Source organism: Quercus lobata, chromosome 2, assembly GCF_001633185.2.
Source record: "Quercus lobata isolate SW786 chromosome 2, ValleyOak3.0 Primary Assembly, whole genome shotgun sequence".
Lineage (NCBI taxonomy): Eukaryota > Viridiplantae > Streptophyta > Magnoliopsida > Fagales > Fagaceae > Quercus > Quercus lobata.
The window spans coordinates 12245434-12262042 of NC_044905.1; the positions used below are offsets into that span (position 1 = coordinate 12245434).

The 16609-nt window shown below is 35.2% G+C and overlaps 1 protein-coding gene across 1 annotated transcript; it reads left to right on the forward strand.

Moving 5' to 3' along the window:
- The first annotated feature begins 1128 nt into the window (after positions 1 to 1128).
- On the forward strand, positions 1129 to 15484 carry LOC115974527 (protein FREE1). The gene is made up of 10 exons (XM_031094929.1): positions 1129 to 2278; positions 2835 to 2921; positions 3006 to 3137; positions 5710 to 5841; positions 7059 to 7124; positions 7208 to 7318; positions 12792 to 12887; positions 14030 to 14063; positions 14914 to 14984; positions 15095 to 15484. Exons 1-10 carry the CDS (start codon positions 1325 to 1327, stop codon positions 15170 to 15172), a joined length of 1761 nt encoding a protein of 586 aa, XP_030950789.1. The 5' UTR covers positions 1129 to 1324; the 3' UTR covers positions 15173 to 15484.
- Positions 15485 to 16609: the final 1125 nt, after the last annotated feature.

Here is a 16609-nt window from a genome sequence, read left to right on the forward strand (position 1 = left end):
ATTAATGCTACCACTGCAACAAATGTGTTTCCATTGAAACCCATAATCTACCACAAGTTCAACCAAAAAAAAAAAAAAAAAAAAATTGACTTCATCGAAATAATTTTGACCATTTTAAGAGTTGGAATTTGGTTTCTGATTAGTTATCAAAAAAAGAAAAAAGAAAAAGAAAGAGTTGGAATTTGCATTAATGAGCTTGATTGGCAGCAGCTGCGAGTGAATGCTTGTTCTCCGTCACTTTAGTGATGTAAAAGAGGAAAAATACACCGAAACTAATAAATATCAAATTACATAGGCTAAGTTTGGTTGGAATAAAAATAGGAATGATGGAAAATGGAAGAGAGAAAATATGAGAGATTTTGGGGAGAGAAAATGGTGGAGTTCGACTATTTTCTTCCTGATCCCACCATTTTTTAGCCTCCCAAAGTGGAGAGAAAATGGAGAGGGGAGGGGTCGGATGGAAATTGCTCATCCACCCTTCCTCTTTCCCCTCCAAATTTTTTAATAAAAAAATTAGGGGTATAAGAGTAAATTTATACAAACCCTATTTTCTATTCCTCTACTTTTCCATCCTTCATCCAAACACAAATGAAAAAATGAAAAAAATCTTTTATCTACTCACTTTTTGATCTCATCCCATTTTCTAATTTCTTACTTTTTTTTATACCCAAATGGACCGGGATCCTTATTGTGAGATATAGGAAAATGGAAAGAGTTTGGTGAGAGAGTGAGAAAAATGGCACTTGAAGAGTGTTGCTAAATGAAGGAGAATAAAACTTTCGGATTGTTGAATTAGAGAAAAAAGGGCGTTGACCTAATTCTTATAATCTTATTGATGATCGTTGGAAACGTTGGTGTTCCTCTACTGTAGGGGTTTCCTCTTTCAGCCCATATGGGTTTCACAATGACCCGTCTAATATAGCGTGTGAAAACTTGCTTGGGCCATTTTTTAATTTTATTTTAAGAAACCAACTTGATTGGGCTTTGGGCAATGAAAATTGAATGGACTTAGAAACTATCAACAGCCGTACAATCAGCTCCAGCCAAGTGGCCCAATGAAGATCTTAAGAACTATTACTCAAATCCAAAAAAAAAAAAGTCTATAAGCACTGAAACTTCCGTGCAAGAATTACATACAAGAGAGTCACCCAAATCATTATTCCTTTCCTCCAACGGATCATCCCTGTTTCATCTTTTGGTCTCTCTATTGAAAAACAATCATCAAACAAGAACAACAAAAAAACCTGTTCCTCTTTTCCTTCTTCCAATTTCCCCAAAAAAAAAAAAAAAAACACCCTCTCTCTCTCTTTCCTTCCAATTAGCGATGCAACAAGGAGATTACGGCTCTGCTCCATATTACCAACAATACTCTCACTTTCCAAACCCGAACCCGAATCCAAACCCGAACCCCTCCGATCCTCTCCCGAATCCTTACGCCTCCGCGCCGCCGTTCACCTCCACATACAGCTCCTCCTCCTCCGCCGCCGATTACTCCGCTTATCCCTCCACATACCCTCCCTTCTCTCAAAATCCCGATCCTATCCCTGCCCCAATTCCTACTCCCACAGCTCCTTCATATAATACCTCAGCTTCACTCCCCAATTTGAACTCGCCTTCCTTCAATTCTCCGCCACAACAATCGTCTTTCCCTCCTTTCGATTCTCACGTGCCGTATCAACCGCCAAATCAGCCTCAATCACAACCACCACCGCCGCCCTATTATCCGCCGTTCGATCACCATCAGGCGCCTCCTCCCAGCTATGCACCTCCACAAAACCCAATCCCTAACCCCAACCCCAATCCGATCTACTCGGCGGCTCCGTACGGTCAGGTGAACTCTTCGGTCCCACCTGTGTACGACAATCCGGTGAAATTCGACCACGCCGGTGGGTATTTCGACGACAGGTACGGAGGTTTTGGTAGAAGCCGGTCCGATTTGGGGTCCGATCCGTATGGGAAGCGATCGGAGGAGTCTCCGCGCTACGATTCGATTCGCGATGACGGTGCGTATGCATATGAAGGTGGCAAGGTGGAGCCGTACGGGGCTCGGGGCACCGCTCCGAAGTCTTCGACGTGGGCGCCCACGTTCGACGACTATGGGAGGTCGATCGGTTTCGGTTCCGGAAAGGATTCGACGGTGACTTCGAATTCGAGCAAGATCGTGAGGGCTGTCCCCAAGGCCGAAACTCAACAAGACGTGAAGAGTGGGGTCCAGAAGTTTCGGGTCAAGTTGCTGCCGGAGAGTCTTGGTCAGAACACCATGGATGTTCTCTGCCAGGTATGACTTTGATTTGTCCACAAAAATGCGATTAGTCTTTTCTTGATTGTAAACTTTTATGCATAACTACAATATTAATCAATGTCATCGAGTTCGTTGGATTCAATTATTTTGATTTTTTCGGAGCTAGCAACTGCTTGAAGTTAGTAATGATAATTTCCTACTATTGATTAGCTGGTATCTTTAATTTGGATCAAGTATTAAGTATTAAGTTTTCCCCAATTACCCAATTAAATTCAAAGGTATGGCTGCGTCGACCAATCTTTCTGTAGGAGAATTGAATTCAATGTGCTTATGTGTTTAAATTAAACGAGGAACCTAAGGAACTTTACCTAAGTTGTAAAGGGTTAGGTCATATATTGTAGACTGTCTTTAGTTTAAGAAGAATAATGGAAATGCATCTATGACGGTTTTTTAGTTACAAGTCTTGTTCAGATAGTCCAAGCCTCGAGGTTAAAGTTGAACGGTGTTTAGATTTTAGCTTGTATGACTCTTTACATTTTATTTTCGGCTGACTATGTTGAAAGCATAAATTGATCATGATTTTCTCTTTCAGATTGGTTTGGATGGAATTCGCATGCTTGATCCCAGTACGAGTCGGACATTGAGAATATATCCTCTTGAGAACATTACAAGATGTGAGGTAAGTTGGTTGACTCTAGTTGAATTTCTTTGTCCACTTCCAATCTCTGGCTATAGATTAAGTATATGTTATCTTCTCACTTAGGTTTCGGATTCATCGACGCTTGCAATTTGGTCTAAGAGCTCTGTGGACATTGAGCCTAGACGTATCAGATTGCAATCAAATAGTTACACTACCAATACTCTTCTGGACACAGTGACTGCTGCAACTGTACAGGTTTGGGTCCTACTAGTAGTATTTCTTGTTTTTGTAATAGTAGTGATTTGTTTCTTTGTTGGCAAAATGCCTTAGGGCTGAGGTGTTTGCATTTTTTTTTTTTGCTTTTATGGTCATCTTCCATTTACTGATTTACTTGCCACATATTCTTTGTACCTAATTGGTATTTCTAGAGGTTTGTCATTTTTTCGGATCAATAAATCCAAAAAAAGCAAGGCAGCGCACATTATTTTGGTAAACTCTTTAGTTTTTTGTGTTTGCCTTAATGGATTCATGCGCAAGGCATATGAAGGGAATTCTCTTTTTCTTTCTCTATATATCTCCTTCTTTGTTTACATCTTTCAATTCTTAAGTTATACACAGACAAAGTGAGTTTGAATCCACAAGTCACAACTTTAACTTCCACTATATTCGTAGTTTAATTTTCATCAACTGTAAGTGCACTTGATTTTTTGTTTCTATACTTTGCAATCTTGGCTATACTTTTCGATAATGTTGGTAAAGGCATCAAGCGGACAGACTTCCAAGAGCCCAGGTGGAAAGCAAAATCATGTACTTGATTGATTTTAAGTGAACATTTTTCAAATGTTAAAATAAAAAATTCTCTTATAGAAAAGTTCATAGCATATGAATTAAGTTAACAAACTCAACATAGTAATATATGTTGCCAATTAGCTGAAATGGATAGTGCAATTGCACAAAGTTTGTAAGTTAAAATTCTATGCGAGTTATTTCAATTCTTAGTGGATGAAATTAGAATTGGAGTTAATTTCAAGTTAGAAATTTGGTGAGACGCTCTAGAATATAAGGGTTTTTAGATTAAGTAGGACTAAAACAGAGTACATGTGTAAGTTTAGTAAAAATGAAAACAATGAAAGGGGCAGCAAGAATTGATGGTCAAGAGATATAGAAGAGCGAGAGCTTTCGATATCTTGGATCAATAATTCATAAAGATGGAGAGATTGAAGAGGATGTGAATTATAGGATAAGAGTAGGGTGGATTTACTTATAAAAAAAGAGAGTAGGGTGGATGAAGTGGAGAAGGCATTAGGAGTTTTGTGTGATTATAGAATACACATTAGGAAATTTTTTTATAAGATTGCCATAAGACTAGCTATGCTTTATGTTATTAAATGTTGGGCTGTTAAGAAACAACATATTTATAAAATGAGTGTAGCTAAAATGAGAATGTTAAAATGGATAAATAGAAATAATAGAAAGATTATATTTTAAATGAGGAGAGCCACCTAAGGATAAGGGTGGTTAGATTGATGAAAAGATGAGGGAAAGTCTCTTGAGATGATTAACATAATTTTTTATAGAACTTTCTTGTGCTTTATTAAAATACTTCACTTTGAGAGCTTGGGATAGCTATAATCAAAATGAAGTATGTGGTTCAATCAAAATATTTCCAAAGGCAAAGACCAAAAAACATAAGAATAGTAAATTTTTCTTGTTTTTCTCTTTTGATATGCAAACAAAAAAAATTGTTTGTGTAGTACAGTATCTTAGGAAGTGTCTTTGTATGATACATCAATGGTCCATATAATTTCCTTCAAGGTCAATTTTAATGACAAAAAAAACTGTGGCTAAGTGTGCTTTGTGTTGCTTCATAAAGCATTAGAAATTCAATAAACTCTTTGTTTCGGCCAAACAAAGCGCGTAGACCTTGGGCCTTTGATCTTTTAGGTTGAAGCACGCCTAAGCCTGCTTTTAACAACACTTAAATCTTTGAGGTATCTAGGTGTTTTGTATTATGCTTGTTTTCTATATTCTGGATTTTCAGATCAAGGGTTCAAAGTGGCTGTCCTTTTAATTTCGCCTTTCTAGTTTATGGAGATTGGGTTATTTTTCTGAATTTGCAAAGCCGGATTATCTACTTCTTGAATCATGAAATACATTTGAACTTGAAGTACTGAATTGGCAAAACATCTTACATTTAAAATACATTATTGTTAATATTATTTTATTATTTGATAGTTATAAAGGAGAGCAGACAATGCTACTGAGCTACACTACTCTTGGCACATTATCATATATCTATACTTGAGCAAATACAAATAAAGAATTAAAATTTAGTCATTTGTAAATATGATTGAGTGAAAAGGTGGAATTTTGGGAAGTGAAAGAATGGACTTGTGTTTAGTTCATTTCTTTTCTGTGTGTTTGGTGGGGTGGGGTGTACAAACTATTTTTTGTAAATTAGCCTTCCCAAATGGATGCTGCACATGAAATAGTTATGATGATAAATACCCTTGTACATAAACAAAATAAGCTAAAAGCTAAAAAAAAAAATCTCATGCAAAGGACACTTCATAAACCATATAAAGAAGCTCCTTTCCTTCAAGTTGAACTGTTTAGAATCAGTTTAATATTAGTTTTGGCCTATTCTTATGTGTGCACTTGCATTCATGCATGTGCAAATATTCATGTTAATGAGGAGCTACAAAAAAAGACCCTTGCATTTGAATTCTCATGTTTGTATGTTTTTGTTCCAATTCTCAAAGGTTGTTCTTGTAAAACTTGATGATTGTTAGTGATTCATGATTTTCTCCTATTTGTCAAAATGCAGATCAAGGAGATGGGTGGAAGAAGCAGGCCTGCTGATTCTTTCAAGACAAATGAACAGCCTACGGATAAGAAGAAAGGTTTTGGAGATTGGATGAACATAATAAAGCCTGGCAATGAGGAGAAAGATCATTGGGTAACATAAATACTAATAATAATTTTTTTCCCATGCATTGTGTTCGTTTGCGCATAAAACCTTATGACATCTGCATATATACATTTTACACAGAATTTTTGTCGGTGGGTAATTAATTGCTCTTTTGTAAGAATATTTAGTATGCGTTTCTAAACCATGACTACAAGTAATAATTTGTTTCTCTCTACAATTTTTTTTTATAATTTTTTTTTCTGTGGAAAAAAATTATGCCGTAATTGACAGGGCCCAATAGTTCCTCTAAAGTATGTTAAGTTAATTAAGAATATGTTTGATGAAGCTGTAACTAGTGTGAGAACGCTGTAAATAGTATGAGAACAAGTGAAGGCATCACACGTAGGTTTCTAGGTCTGCATCAACTATCACCATTAAGTCTATATCTTTTTGTACTAGTGATGGATAAGTTCACTAAATTGATTCAAAAGGAAGTCCATTGGTTTTTTTGTTTTTGTTGATGATATAGGTTTTAGTGGATGAAACAAGAATTGGAGTTAAAGTCCAATTAGAAATTTGGCAACACACTTTAGAATCTAAAGGCTTTCGATTATGTTGGAATAAAACAAAGTATATGAAATGTAAGTTTAGTACAAGTAAAAATAGAGATGGTGTGGTAAGACTCTATAGTCAAGTGATAACAAAGAGCAAGAGGTTTGATACTTTGGATCAATAATTTATAAATTGAGCGATTGAAGAGGATGTGGAGCATAGGATAAGATGAGGAGAGTTTCTTAAGATGGTTTGGTCATGTTCAAAGGAGAGTGACTAATGCATTGGTAAGAAAGAGTGAGTTAATTCAAGCCGAAGAAATGAAAAAGGGTAGAGAAGACAAAAAATGACATTAGTAGTACTGGAGCAGTAGTAAAAAAAACGTCAATTAAGGAAGGGACAAAGATTATGAATTTGGATAGAATAGAATAGAGGAAAGGAATCCATGTGGCCTATAATTTTTTGATGATCCATAGTTGACCCTAAAAATTTTGGGACCAAGGCTTTGTTGTAGTAGTAATTGTTTCTTTTACATTCTTAGACCTAGGAGCCTTGTGCTATCTCTCTCTCTCTGCCTATGGTTTCTTTTACATACTCATTGACCATGTTATGTGTATGTAAAACGAAGTCATTCTATCAGTGCTATTTACTTTTTGGCATTCAAATTCATGGAGTTCTTAGTTATGTCCCTTTTATCAATTGTTTCCCATTAGGTCCCTGATGAAGCAGTTTCAAAGTGTACAGGATGTGGGACAGATTTTAGTGCTTTTGTGCGCAAGGTACATATTTTTCTTGATTTGTATAACAAATTTCTCCTTGTGCTTGTATCTTGGTTGGCCTTATGGTTTCCACTCGTTTTCAGCATCACTGCAGGAACTGTGGAGATATTTTCTGTGACAAGTGTACCCATGGTAGAATTGCTTTAACTGCTGATGAGAATGCTCAGCCAGTAAGAGTTTGTGACCGATGCATGGTATGTGCTCTCAATTTACGTCTAGCAAAAGAGAAGTGCTATTTGTTTGTTTATGTATTTGTTTATTTTTTAAAATAAGTTTTCTTATTCTTACATTTGCTTTTCTAATGATAGAAATTTGTTTAGATGTTCCTACTTTCATTGCCAATCAGGTAGTCCTAAAGCATTCCTAGGATGGTAGTATGGCCTACTAAAGAATCCAAAGTGGTTGTACTTATCAAAAAAAAAAAGAATCCAAAGTGGTTGTATTTATCACTTGTGTGAAGAAAATATCAGTATTAGCAGGGAATGGTGTAGTTATTATTGTTTGCTAGTGTTTGTGATGTTTAGGACATACATTAATCAGCTTCCTGTGAAGTTGTTGGAGAAGATATGTTGGAGGATCTATGTTCCTTGTCTTTCTGTTTTGGGGCAGGGGTTGGATTTTTTTTTCCCACATCTGAGAAATGATGGGTAAGGTAACGAATGGTTAGTGTAATAGATATAATTCTATTTCTTACTAGTAGTATATATTAGGGCAGCGTTCGATGCAGTTCGGTTAGCTTGGGGATTTTTTAGACCGGACCACATCAGTCAGTTTTGGCCTTTGGGGGACATGGCACTGAGACTGACCGCGTACACAGGGCCCCCGCACCAAACTGGTTTGGGTCGTTCTGGTTGAATTCGGTCGTGATTTCGATTTGGGCTTTTATCACATGGTATGGCATTGATTACTGATTTATGAAACCAAATAATTGAGAAACCCCAAGTCTCATAGCAAATCACATATAAAAACAGAGTTGTGGTTGTTGATACACAGAGAGAGAGAGAGAGAGGTCTTACCCATGAGGCTTAGGCATGGGGTTGCCATTGGCAGGATGATGAGGAGTGGTGGTATCTTTGGGGTGTGAGAGACTGAGAGGAGTGGTGGCCATAGTTTTGAAGAGAGACTGAATGAATGAAATGTTAGGGTATGTGTTTTTTTAATTGTTTAAGTTTTTTGATAGGTTTGGTTTGGTGTTTGTTTTTTTTTTTTTTTTTTTTTTTTTTTTTTTTTGGTGAGGAAGATTATGGGCCCGTTTGGTACATGTGTTTAAAAACTGAAAAATGTTGTTTGAAAACACAAACCAAACACCCCCTATATTTCCTAAGGTACACCTCTTTGTAATATATATATATATACATATATATATGCTACTTCATTTGATTTAATTATTTTTTTGATTCTTTTTCCCTCTCATTTCTTTTTTTATTTTGTTCCATCATTCCTTAAGTTCTATAGGTTTGATCCTGTAGAATCTGGCCCATTTTCTCTGAGTGAAAGGAACAAAATAAATAAGATTTTTTTTTTCATGTAAAATAAGAACAGCCCCCACATTTGGCATCTGGATCTCATTAATATCTTTGAAATTTGAACCTATAAATTCCTTAAGGCTTTGTTTGGTATAGGAATGATAGAAGAGGGGGGAAAAAAAGAATGGAGAAAAAGAAATGAGGAAGAGATTAATATTTTCTATCATAGTAAGTGTTGTAGGAGTGATTGAAAAGTGGGGAGAGAAAAGAAAGGGTCTTTTTTTCTTGGCTGAAAGAAAAGAAAGGGTCTTGTATTAATTTCAATTATATCCTTGTATTGAAGTATTGTTGATAAATTTGAGGGGTAAAATTGTCAAATCACCTATGCAATACCTTTTTCTTCTCTTTTCCTCTCATTTCAGGAAGATTAAAAATGATGGGTCTAGATTGAAAATTAAATAACACTCCTTTCCTTCTACTTTCTACTTTATCAACTAAGAGAAAATACCAACCTATACGCCATTTTTCTGTTCACCTTCTTCCATCTTCTATGCCAAATGCACTAAAATTTATGTGGTAGAAGCACACTGTGTATGCCCAGCTTTTTATCAAAATAAGAGTGGTAGATTATTAAAATAATCTACCTACGTATTAAGAGTACTCTCTCTAGCCTACCTACGTATTTCCTTTCTCTTTTCCCTATCCCAGACAAGGTGGCTTAGAGGATGGAGAAATTACAGAGGGATTTCCTTTGGACTGGTATGGGGGACAAGCATAAAATTCACTTAGTAAATTGGTCTAAAGATTTGTAGGCCAGTGAAGAATGGAGGGTTAGGCATTAGCTGTTTGAGAAGGTTTAATTCTGCTTTATTAGCCAAATGGTTGTGGCGTTATGGTTTGGAGAATGATGCCCTTTGGAGAAGGGTCATTGGGGTGAAGTATGGGAATGAGTGGGGTGGTTGGTGCACAATATCTGTGTCTGGGGCTTATGGTGTTTGTTTGTGGAAGATCATTCGGAGTGGCTGGTGGAATTTTTCCAAGTTCATTCGGTATGAAGTGGGTGATGGAACCCGTGTGAAGTTTTGGGATGATGTGTGGTGTAGGGATCTTCCTCTTAAGGAGGCGTTTCCAAATTTATATAATATGAGCAGGACAAGGGATGTTTCGGTCTCTGAGGTTATGTGCTTTGCAAATGGGAGAGTTTCTTGGGACATTCAGTTTCGTCGTTTAGTGAATGATCAAGAGTCACAATCTCTGGATTCGTTTATGGTTTTGATCTATTCCACAAAGGTGCGGGGTGTTGGTTTTGACAATCTTTGTTGGAAGCTAGCTAGTAGTCGAGGTTTCAAGGTGAGTGGGTATTATCAGTCTATTTCCCCTTCTACTAGCATTTCTTTCCCTTGGAAAATGGTGTGGCAATCGAAGGTTTTTCCTTGGGTAGCTTTTTTCTCTTGGACTGCGGCTTTAGGCAAGATTCTAACTATAGACAACCTTCGGAATAGGCATTTTGTTGTCCTTGAGTGGTGTTTTATGTGCAAAACGTGTGGGGAATCTGTAGATCATCTCCTCCTTCACTATCCTATAGCTTATGAGATGTGGAGTATGATCTTTTGCTTGTTTGGGATTTGTTGGGTGATGCCTCAAAGGGTAGTGGACTTGTTGGATTGTTGGGCATGCAATTTCAGGCATCATTGTAATATAGTTATTTGGAGGTTTGTGCCGCACTGTTTGATGTGGTGTATCTGGCGGGAACGGAATTTTAGAAGCTTTGAGGGTCGTGAACAGTCCATTATTGAGTTTAAGTCTTTCTTCTTTTTTACTCTTCTCGAATGGTGTCTTGTTTTACCATCTTTTTCTTGTATGTCCCTTCCTGTGTTGCTAGATCATTGTAAGTTGGTTTCTTGATGTTTTTGCCTTTTTATACATTTCCTATGTACTGAGCTGTGTGTTTTTAATAAAATTTTTTTTGTTACTTATCAAAAAAAAAAAAAAAATAATAATAATAATAAAATTTATTTTAAAATTCTCAAAACTTTAGGGAATAGATTTGAACAAAGTTTCTCTCGTATATTTTTATATTGAGTGTGAATTTTGAAAATCTAACCGTTGGATTGCATGTTCTTATTTTATTTTTCATGTTTGCAAAATTTCAAGAAGATCAAAGATCAATTGTTATGTCATCAAATAAAAGCTAAAATTTCAAATTTTTGTGATCTAAAATTGTGTATAAAAAATAAATTTATTGATTAAATAGTAAATAATATCCGATTTGAACGAACTTTGATATGCATGTTAAGAACATAAGGAACATGAAATTTAACTGTTAAATTTTCAAAATTCACACCAAAAAAAGAAATATATGAGAAACTTTGTTCAATATATTTTTAGTTGTAGTAGTATTATAAATTTGTTGAAACTTTATTAATAGAGTTTCACATATGGTAAATTATCTTAATCATTTTAATATACTATAACGAACCACATGGTGAAAGCACGTTATGTGCAACACTTGCATTGAATTACATGATGTAAGCATGACATGTAAGATTGAACTTTTTTTATATTACTAATTTTTAGCAAAGTGCTTTTTTTACACTCTTTGAAATCTTACTTGATGATGTGGAGTGTTTATGGTCAATTCTGATGTAATAGGCAACCTCACCTTATCATATCATGAACAGACTTTTGCTTGTGGTTACAAACTTAGATATAAATTAAAAATTGGTTTAATACCTATGAAAAAAAAATTATGAACAGACTTTTTGTATTTTTATTGTTGTGGAGTTCTATATTTTTATTGTTGAAACAAGTGGAGTTCTAATATTCCATCAGTCCTCTGTAGGTTTAGGCCCTTTCAATGAAGGGAGAGCCTACATGGAATATTTAAGGCTCCGTTTGTTCTGATGAGAAACATTTTCTGTATATGTGTATTATTTTTCTATCTATCATCATGTAGGCGTTGGTTAACATAAAAGGGTGGTTGATACTTTTCTTTCTTAATAAAAAATAAAAAGAGAAATTTTATGTATGGTTCGAGTTTGCTGGTACAACCATTAAACAAGGACACTTTCTTGATACTGCTTCTTTAAATTCTTATATCTGGTGAAGCAAAGAAGTACAGAATATGTTTACATTGCAGGGTCGTGAAGTAAATTGTTGCTCATGGCGCTGCTGTTTGATTTAAATATTTGATTGAACTTGTTTTGCTTTGTCTGCATGGATAGTGGTTCTCTTAGTCACTCTTTTTTCAACAAATAAAATTTTAACTTAAGGAGGAGGGACATATTAGGGATGAAACTTTATCTTATGAGACCGTCTCATTGAGCGCCCCTCCCACAATGTGGGTCCAACTAAATATGAGAAGGGCGCTCCATGAGATGGTCTCAAGAGATACTTTCTTGCTAGGGACATAGTTGCACGTGTGTCTCTGTCTGGAGAATAAAAGAAACATTTTTATTTCGGACACAATCTAAACATGGGGCAGGCTTGACGTTGAAACGTTCAAAAAAGAAAAGAAAAGGCAAGTCTGAAATTGAGGAGTTTGATGCATGATGGCCTACAAGGTGATGTGGCAAAGTTCAGAGGACTGGATCTTGTACCCAGCCATTGATCCTAGAAGGTGGCAGAGGAGGCCCAACTTCCCCTGCTTCTCCCTCTCGTTATGTTGAGTCTTGAGGAAGGTATTTTTGTTTTTGTTCTGCAGTGAGGAAAGTGAGTGGGATTAAGGAACGGAGTAACAATGTAAGACTATTTAAGAGTAATAGTGGACGGATCAGGCCAATTGGTTCCATAAATACTGGGCCTTTTTTTTTTTTGTTTTTAATCAAGGGCCTTTATTTTGAAGCACACAAAAATGCTGTGATATGGGGGTCCCCCACACCCCCCCCCCCCCCCCCCCCCCGGAAAAAAAAAAAAAAATTCTGGATTTAAATGCATTTTAAACAAAATTTATCATAAGTTATACCCAAAGTATACAACACATATATTAATTGATTGTCATGTCCATGCTGTGCCCTAGTTCTTCAAGAATTGCCATGTCACCGTGTCCATATCATATTGTGTCCTGTGTTTGTATTTCTGCTTCTTAGGTTTTTCTAGTAGGCGGCCATTTTATGATGAGTTTGTGGCAATGACAAATGTTCTAGTTATGAAAACTACAGTGGTCTTGTGCTTTAGTAAGATTGTTTATTATCCTTTGCAGGCAGAAGTGACTCAGAGGCTGAGTAATGCAAAGGAAGCGGCTAGTAAACCTGCAGCAGCGCTGCAGAGTCATGAGGATCTTGCCAAGAAGCTTCAGGTATATAACGTTTTGCTATTATAGCCTTTGGTATTGTGTGCTTTGTTTTGTATTAAGTGGTCCTTAATAGTTTATAATTATTTTAATTGAGTTAGATGATTTTGTTTTATTGGCTGTGCTTATATTATGAAGTCGGAGATAGATTTGTTTTTGTACGTTAATATGAATTCTCAAAAGTCAAGTAGATGTAGTGGTGGCTCCAAGAATTTTTTTGAGGGTGGTCACTAAGAAACTTAAATTATACAAAATCTAATAAAATAAACTTCATATATTGACGACAAAAAAAACACACACACTCGCAAACACATAAGGTCTTACAATTTCCTTTTACAAATTTTTTTATTTTGAAATCGTTACATGATAGTCTCATTATCTTTGTTGCAAGCTACATCTCTTTCAAAATTTTAGTTATATATAATTTTTCTTGGAATTTTTCTTTTTGTTTGTAAGGACCTAATATATTGTTAAGGGGATCAAAGCTTAAGGATAAAATTTGGTTACAAACTTAGTTGTAACCTAAGGCTATAACTTTCACTAAACAAATTAACATTGCTACATATTTTGAAAATCTAACCGTTGAATTGTATATTCTCTATATTCTTAAAACACATATCAAATTTCATGTCAATCAGATGTTATTTACTATTCGATTCATAAACTTATTTTTTATGTATAATTTTAGATTACAAAAACTCAAAATTTATACATTTGATTGATAATATAATTATTGATTTTTGATCTTCTCAAAATTTTGCAAGTATGAGAATATAAGAAGAAAATGTAATTAAATTGTGGAGTTGTCAAAACTTATGTCTAATAAAAAAATATTGAATGGAGTTGTAACTTTAGTTTACAACCAAGTTTGTTGCCAAATTTTGTCTAAAGTTTAATTATACTGGGCCTAACAAAAATTTAGGGTTGTCACAAATTTTTTTTTTTTTTTTTTTAGGATAAAAACATCATAAAATTTTAAAATCTATACATATTAGTTATCTTTTTTTCCAAGCCAGGGTGGTCCTGTGACCACCCTGGACTCTGTGGAGCTGCCAGTGAGTAGATGCGGCATTAATTTTTATTTGTACGCATGTGGATCTGTGCATGTATTTGATTGCGATTGTTTTGATGATAATTGTTTGTAACAGGAGGAGATGGAAAAGAATCGAAGGGCATCATCAGGTAATCTTCTGTTATAATCATTATCAATGTTATGATTTTAGCATTGGCTGGGAAACCTTGGAAATAAGTGTGTGATTGGCAAAAATTAAAAAACTAGTTTATTTTTGCTACTATTTATGGACGCTATTACACTTTTTGGTATTATTCATGAGTTTCACTATACTATCTTAGCTAACTTTTACCTTTATTTACATTCCTTTTAATAAAAAGTTTTCAGTTTCAATAAAATAAGCTGATTCCAAATAGAGCCCAAGTCTAGGGTATTTATTGGGATGTGGACCAACCTGTCTTGGGATTAGATTAATGAGTACAGTGAAACCCTTATTAAGGGATTTGACCTATAAAGTATGAACATTTCATTTGGGGTATAGTACTTGACTGGGACACTTATGCATTCGTGACCCAGCCGTGTCAAAAAAATAAAATAAAATAAAATTGCAGGACACGACCAGTACACAAGAACAAGAGGAATCCAATGCCCTTTCACAGAACAAAAAGAGCATTCATGCTCTAAAAAGTAATAGTGTATTTGAAAATTAATAAATATCTTATTCTTGGTTTGTATTCTAATTTTTAAACATCATTAATAGTCATGGATTTATTTTATTATCCATTATTACTTTTAGTTTGATATATATTTAACATTATATGAAAAATAAATGCTTAATAATATATAGAAAATATAAATAAAAATATATGTAATAATTATTTAATAGATGTGTCCTGCCCGACCCGTGTCCTAATTTTTTCAAAAATTGCCGTATCGCCGTGTCGTACCGGTACCCATACCCATTGCTTCTACCGGTGGGAGTGTATATCAAGTACTCATTTGAATGGTCTGCTTTCACAGTGTCCAAGTCTGATGGATCTGGAAGGCGGATGAAGGAAGTTGCCTGTCCTATATGCACTGTCCATTTGCAGGTCAGAATTCTTTCTTAACTAACCTTAGGAGAGTATGACACTCCATTGTTATTAACTTTTTCTAATTCAGATTCCTGATATTAGCGTAAGTTCTATGTGGATTGTTGCAGGTCCAAGTTCCTAGCTCGGGTTCTGAGACCATTGAGTGTGGGGTTTGCCAGCATCCATTCCTTGTCAGTGCCCACTGATAACATGTGTCGAGAAAGTGCTTCAATTTCTGGAAACGATTTGGATTAGAATTGTTAATTAATTTTACTAATTGAGCCATGTTAATAATTTGGATTAGCATTTGTGTATTGTTTATCCTTTGTTTGGTTTTACACTTTGTTGACCTGATGTCAGCTGTTTTTACTGCGGTAGTGTATATTCAGTCTTTTCTTGTAAGCTACATCAAGTGGGTCGTCCATGGCTTTGTGTATGTACGCAACGGTTAAATCTTCATATGAATACATGTATTATATTATGTGCTCTATTCAATTGCGGATTCCTTTACTATCCAACCCCTCAGCCTTGTTGCACTAGGCTCCACCTAAATGTGATTAGATAAATTGTTATTGAATTCATATTTTGAAAATTTCATCATTGGATTACATGTTTAATATGTTCTTAATATGTATGCTAGCCAATATTCATGCAAATCGGATGGTATTTACCAATTTTATGTGGTTTACTTTGTACTCACCAAAAGAAGGAGATGTTCACCATTTTTCTGCTACCATTGGCAATTTCACCTTAAGGGGACGAGGCAGACCTAGTTATATCTAGGTAGGATTGAAAATTTTAGCTGAAGGCTTGGACACCACCATTATCTTCATAACTTGTTAAGGTGGCAAGTTTTAATTGGAGTAACATTATTTTTTATTCGAGTTTATCACTTTTTATTAATACATTTAGGGGAGATTTGAACTTTAGATGTCTCTATTGAAAATAAGAGAATGTGTTAGTTAAGTTATAAGGCTCTTGATTATCTGGGTTTTACCATTGTTAACAATTGTGAAATTAGTTTTAAAAAATGTTGTTCCTATGCATATTGGTTCATTTTAACCGTAATTGCATTATAATTGAGTTTATTGGCGGGGTTGGTTTGGACACAAAATATTGAGGTCAGGCAGTCCCAACTCCCAAGTAATTTTTAATTCGGTCCTGGCTTTCTGTTCGGCGTATGCTGTTTACAAAATTACAAATGCTTCCATGAAGGTTTAGAAACTTAGAATAGAACCTATTAACGAGACATGTTTGGCATTTGTGTGGGAAGAGTGATCTGGAGAGTGGAGACTCTAGACATTGGACTTTGGAGGATTGTCCAAGGGCGGGCACTGAGTGCAAAGGGATGTGTTACACTATTATGGGGTGTCTGGTTTGCCGTGATATTAAATTACATCGTAGTATAACATTATTGTAATCTTACATTAATGTAATCTCAATACAAGAATACAATAGTATATTGTTTAGGAAGGTGATGAGATTAAGGTAATGTGATATATTTTGTAATTTTAGATTATGGTAATGTTAGAAAAAAATAAAATAAACTAAAAACTTTAATATCACATGAATGACACATCATAATGAACTAAATGCCCTCATAGTGTGTTCAACCATACAAAAAATTATATATGCTTTTTAGA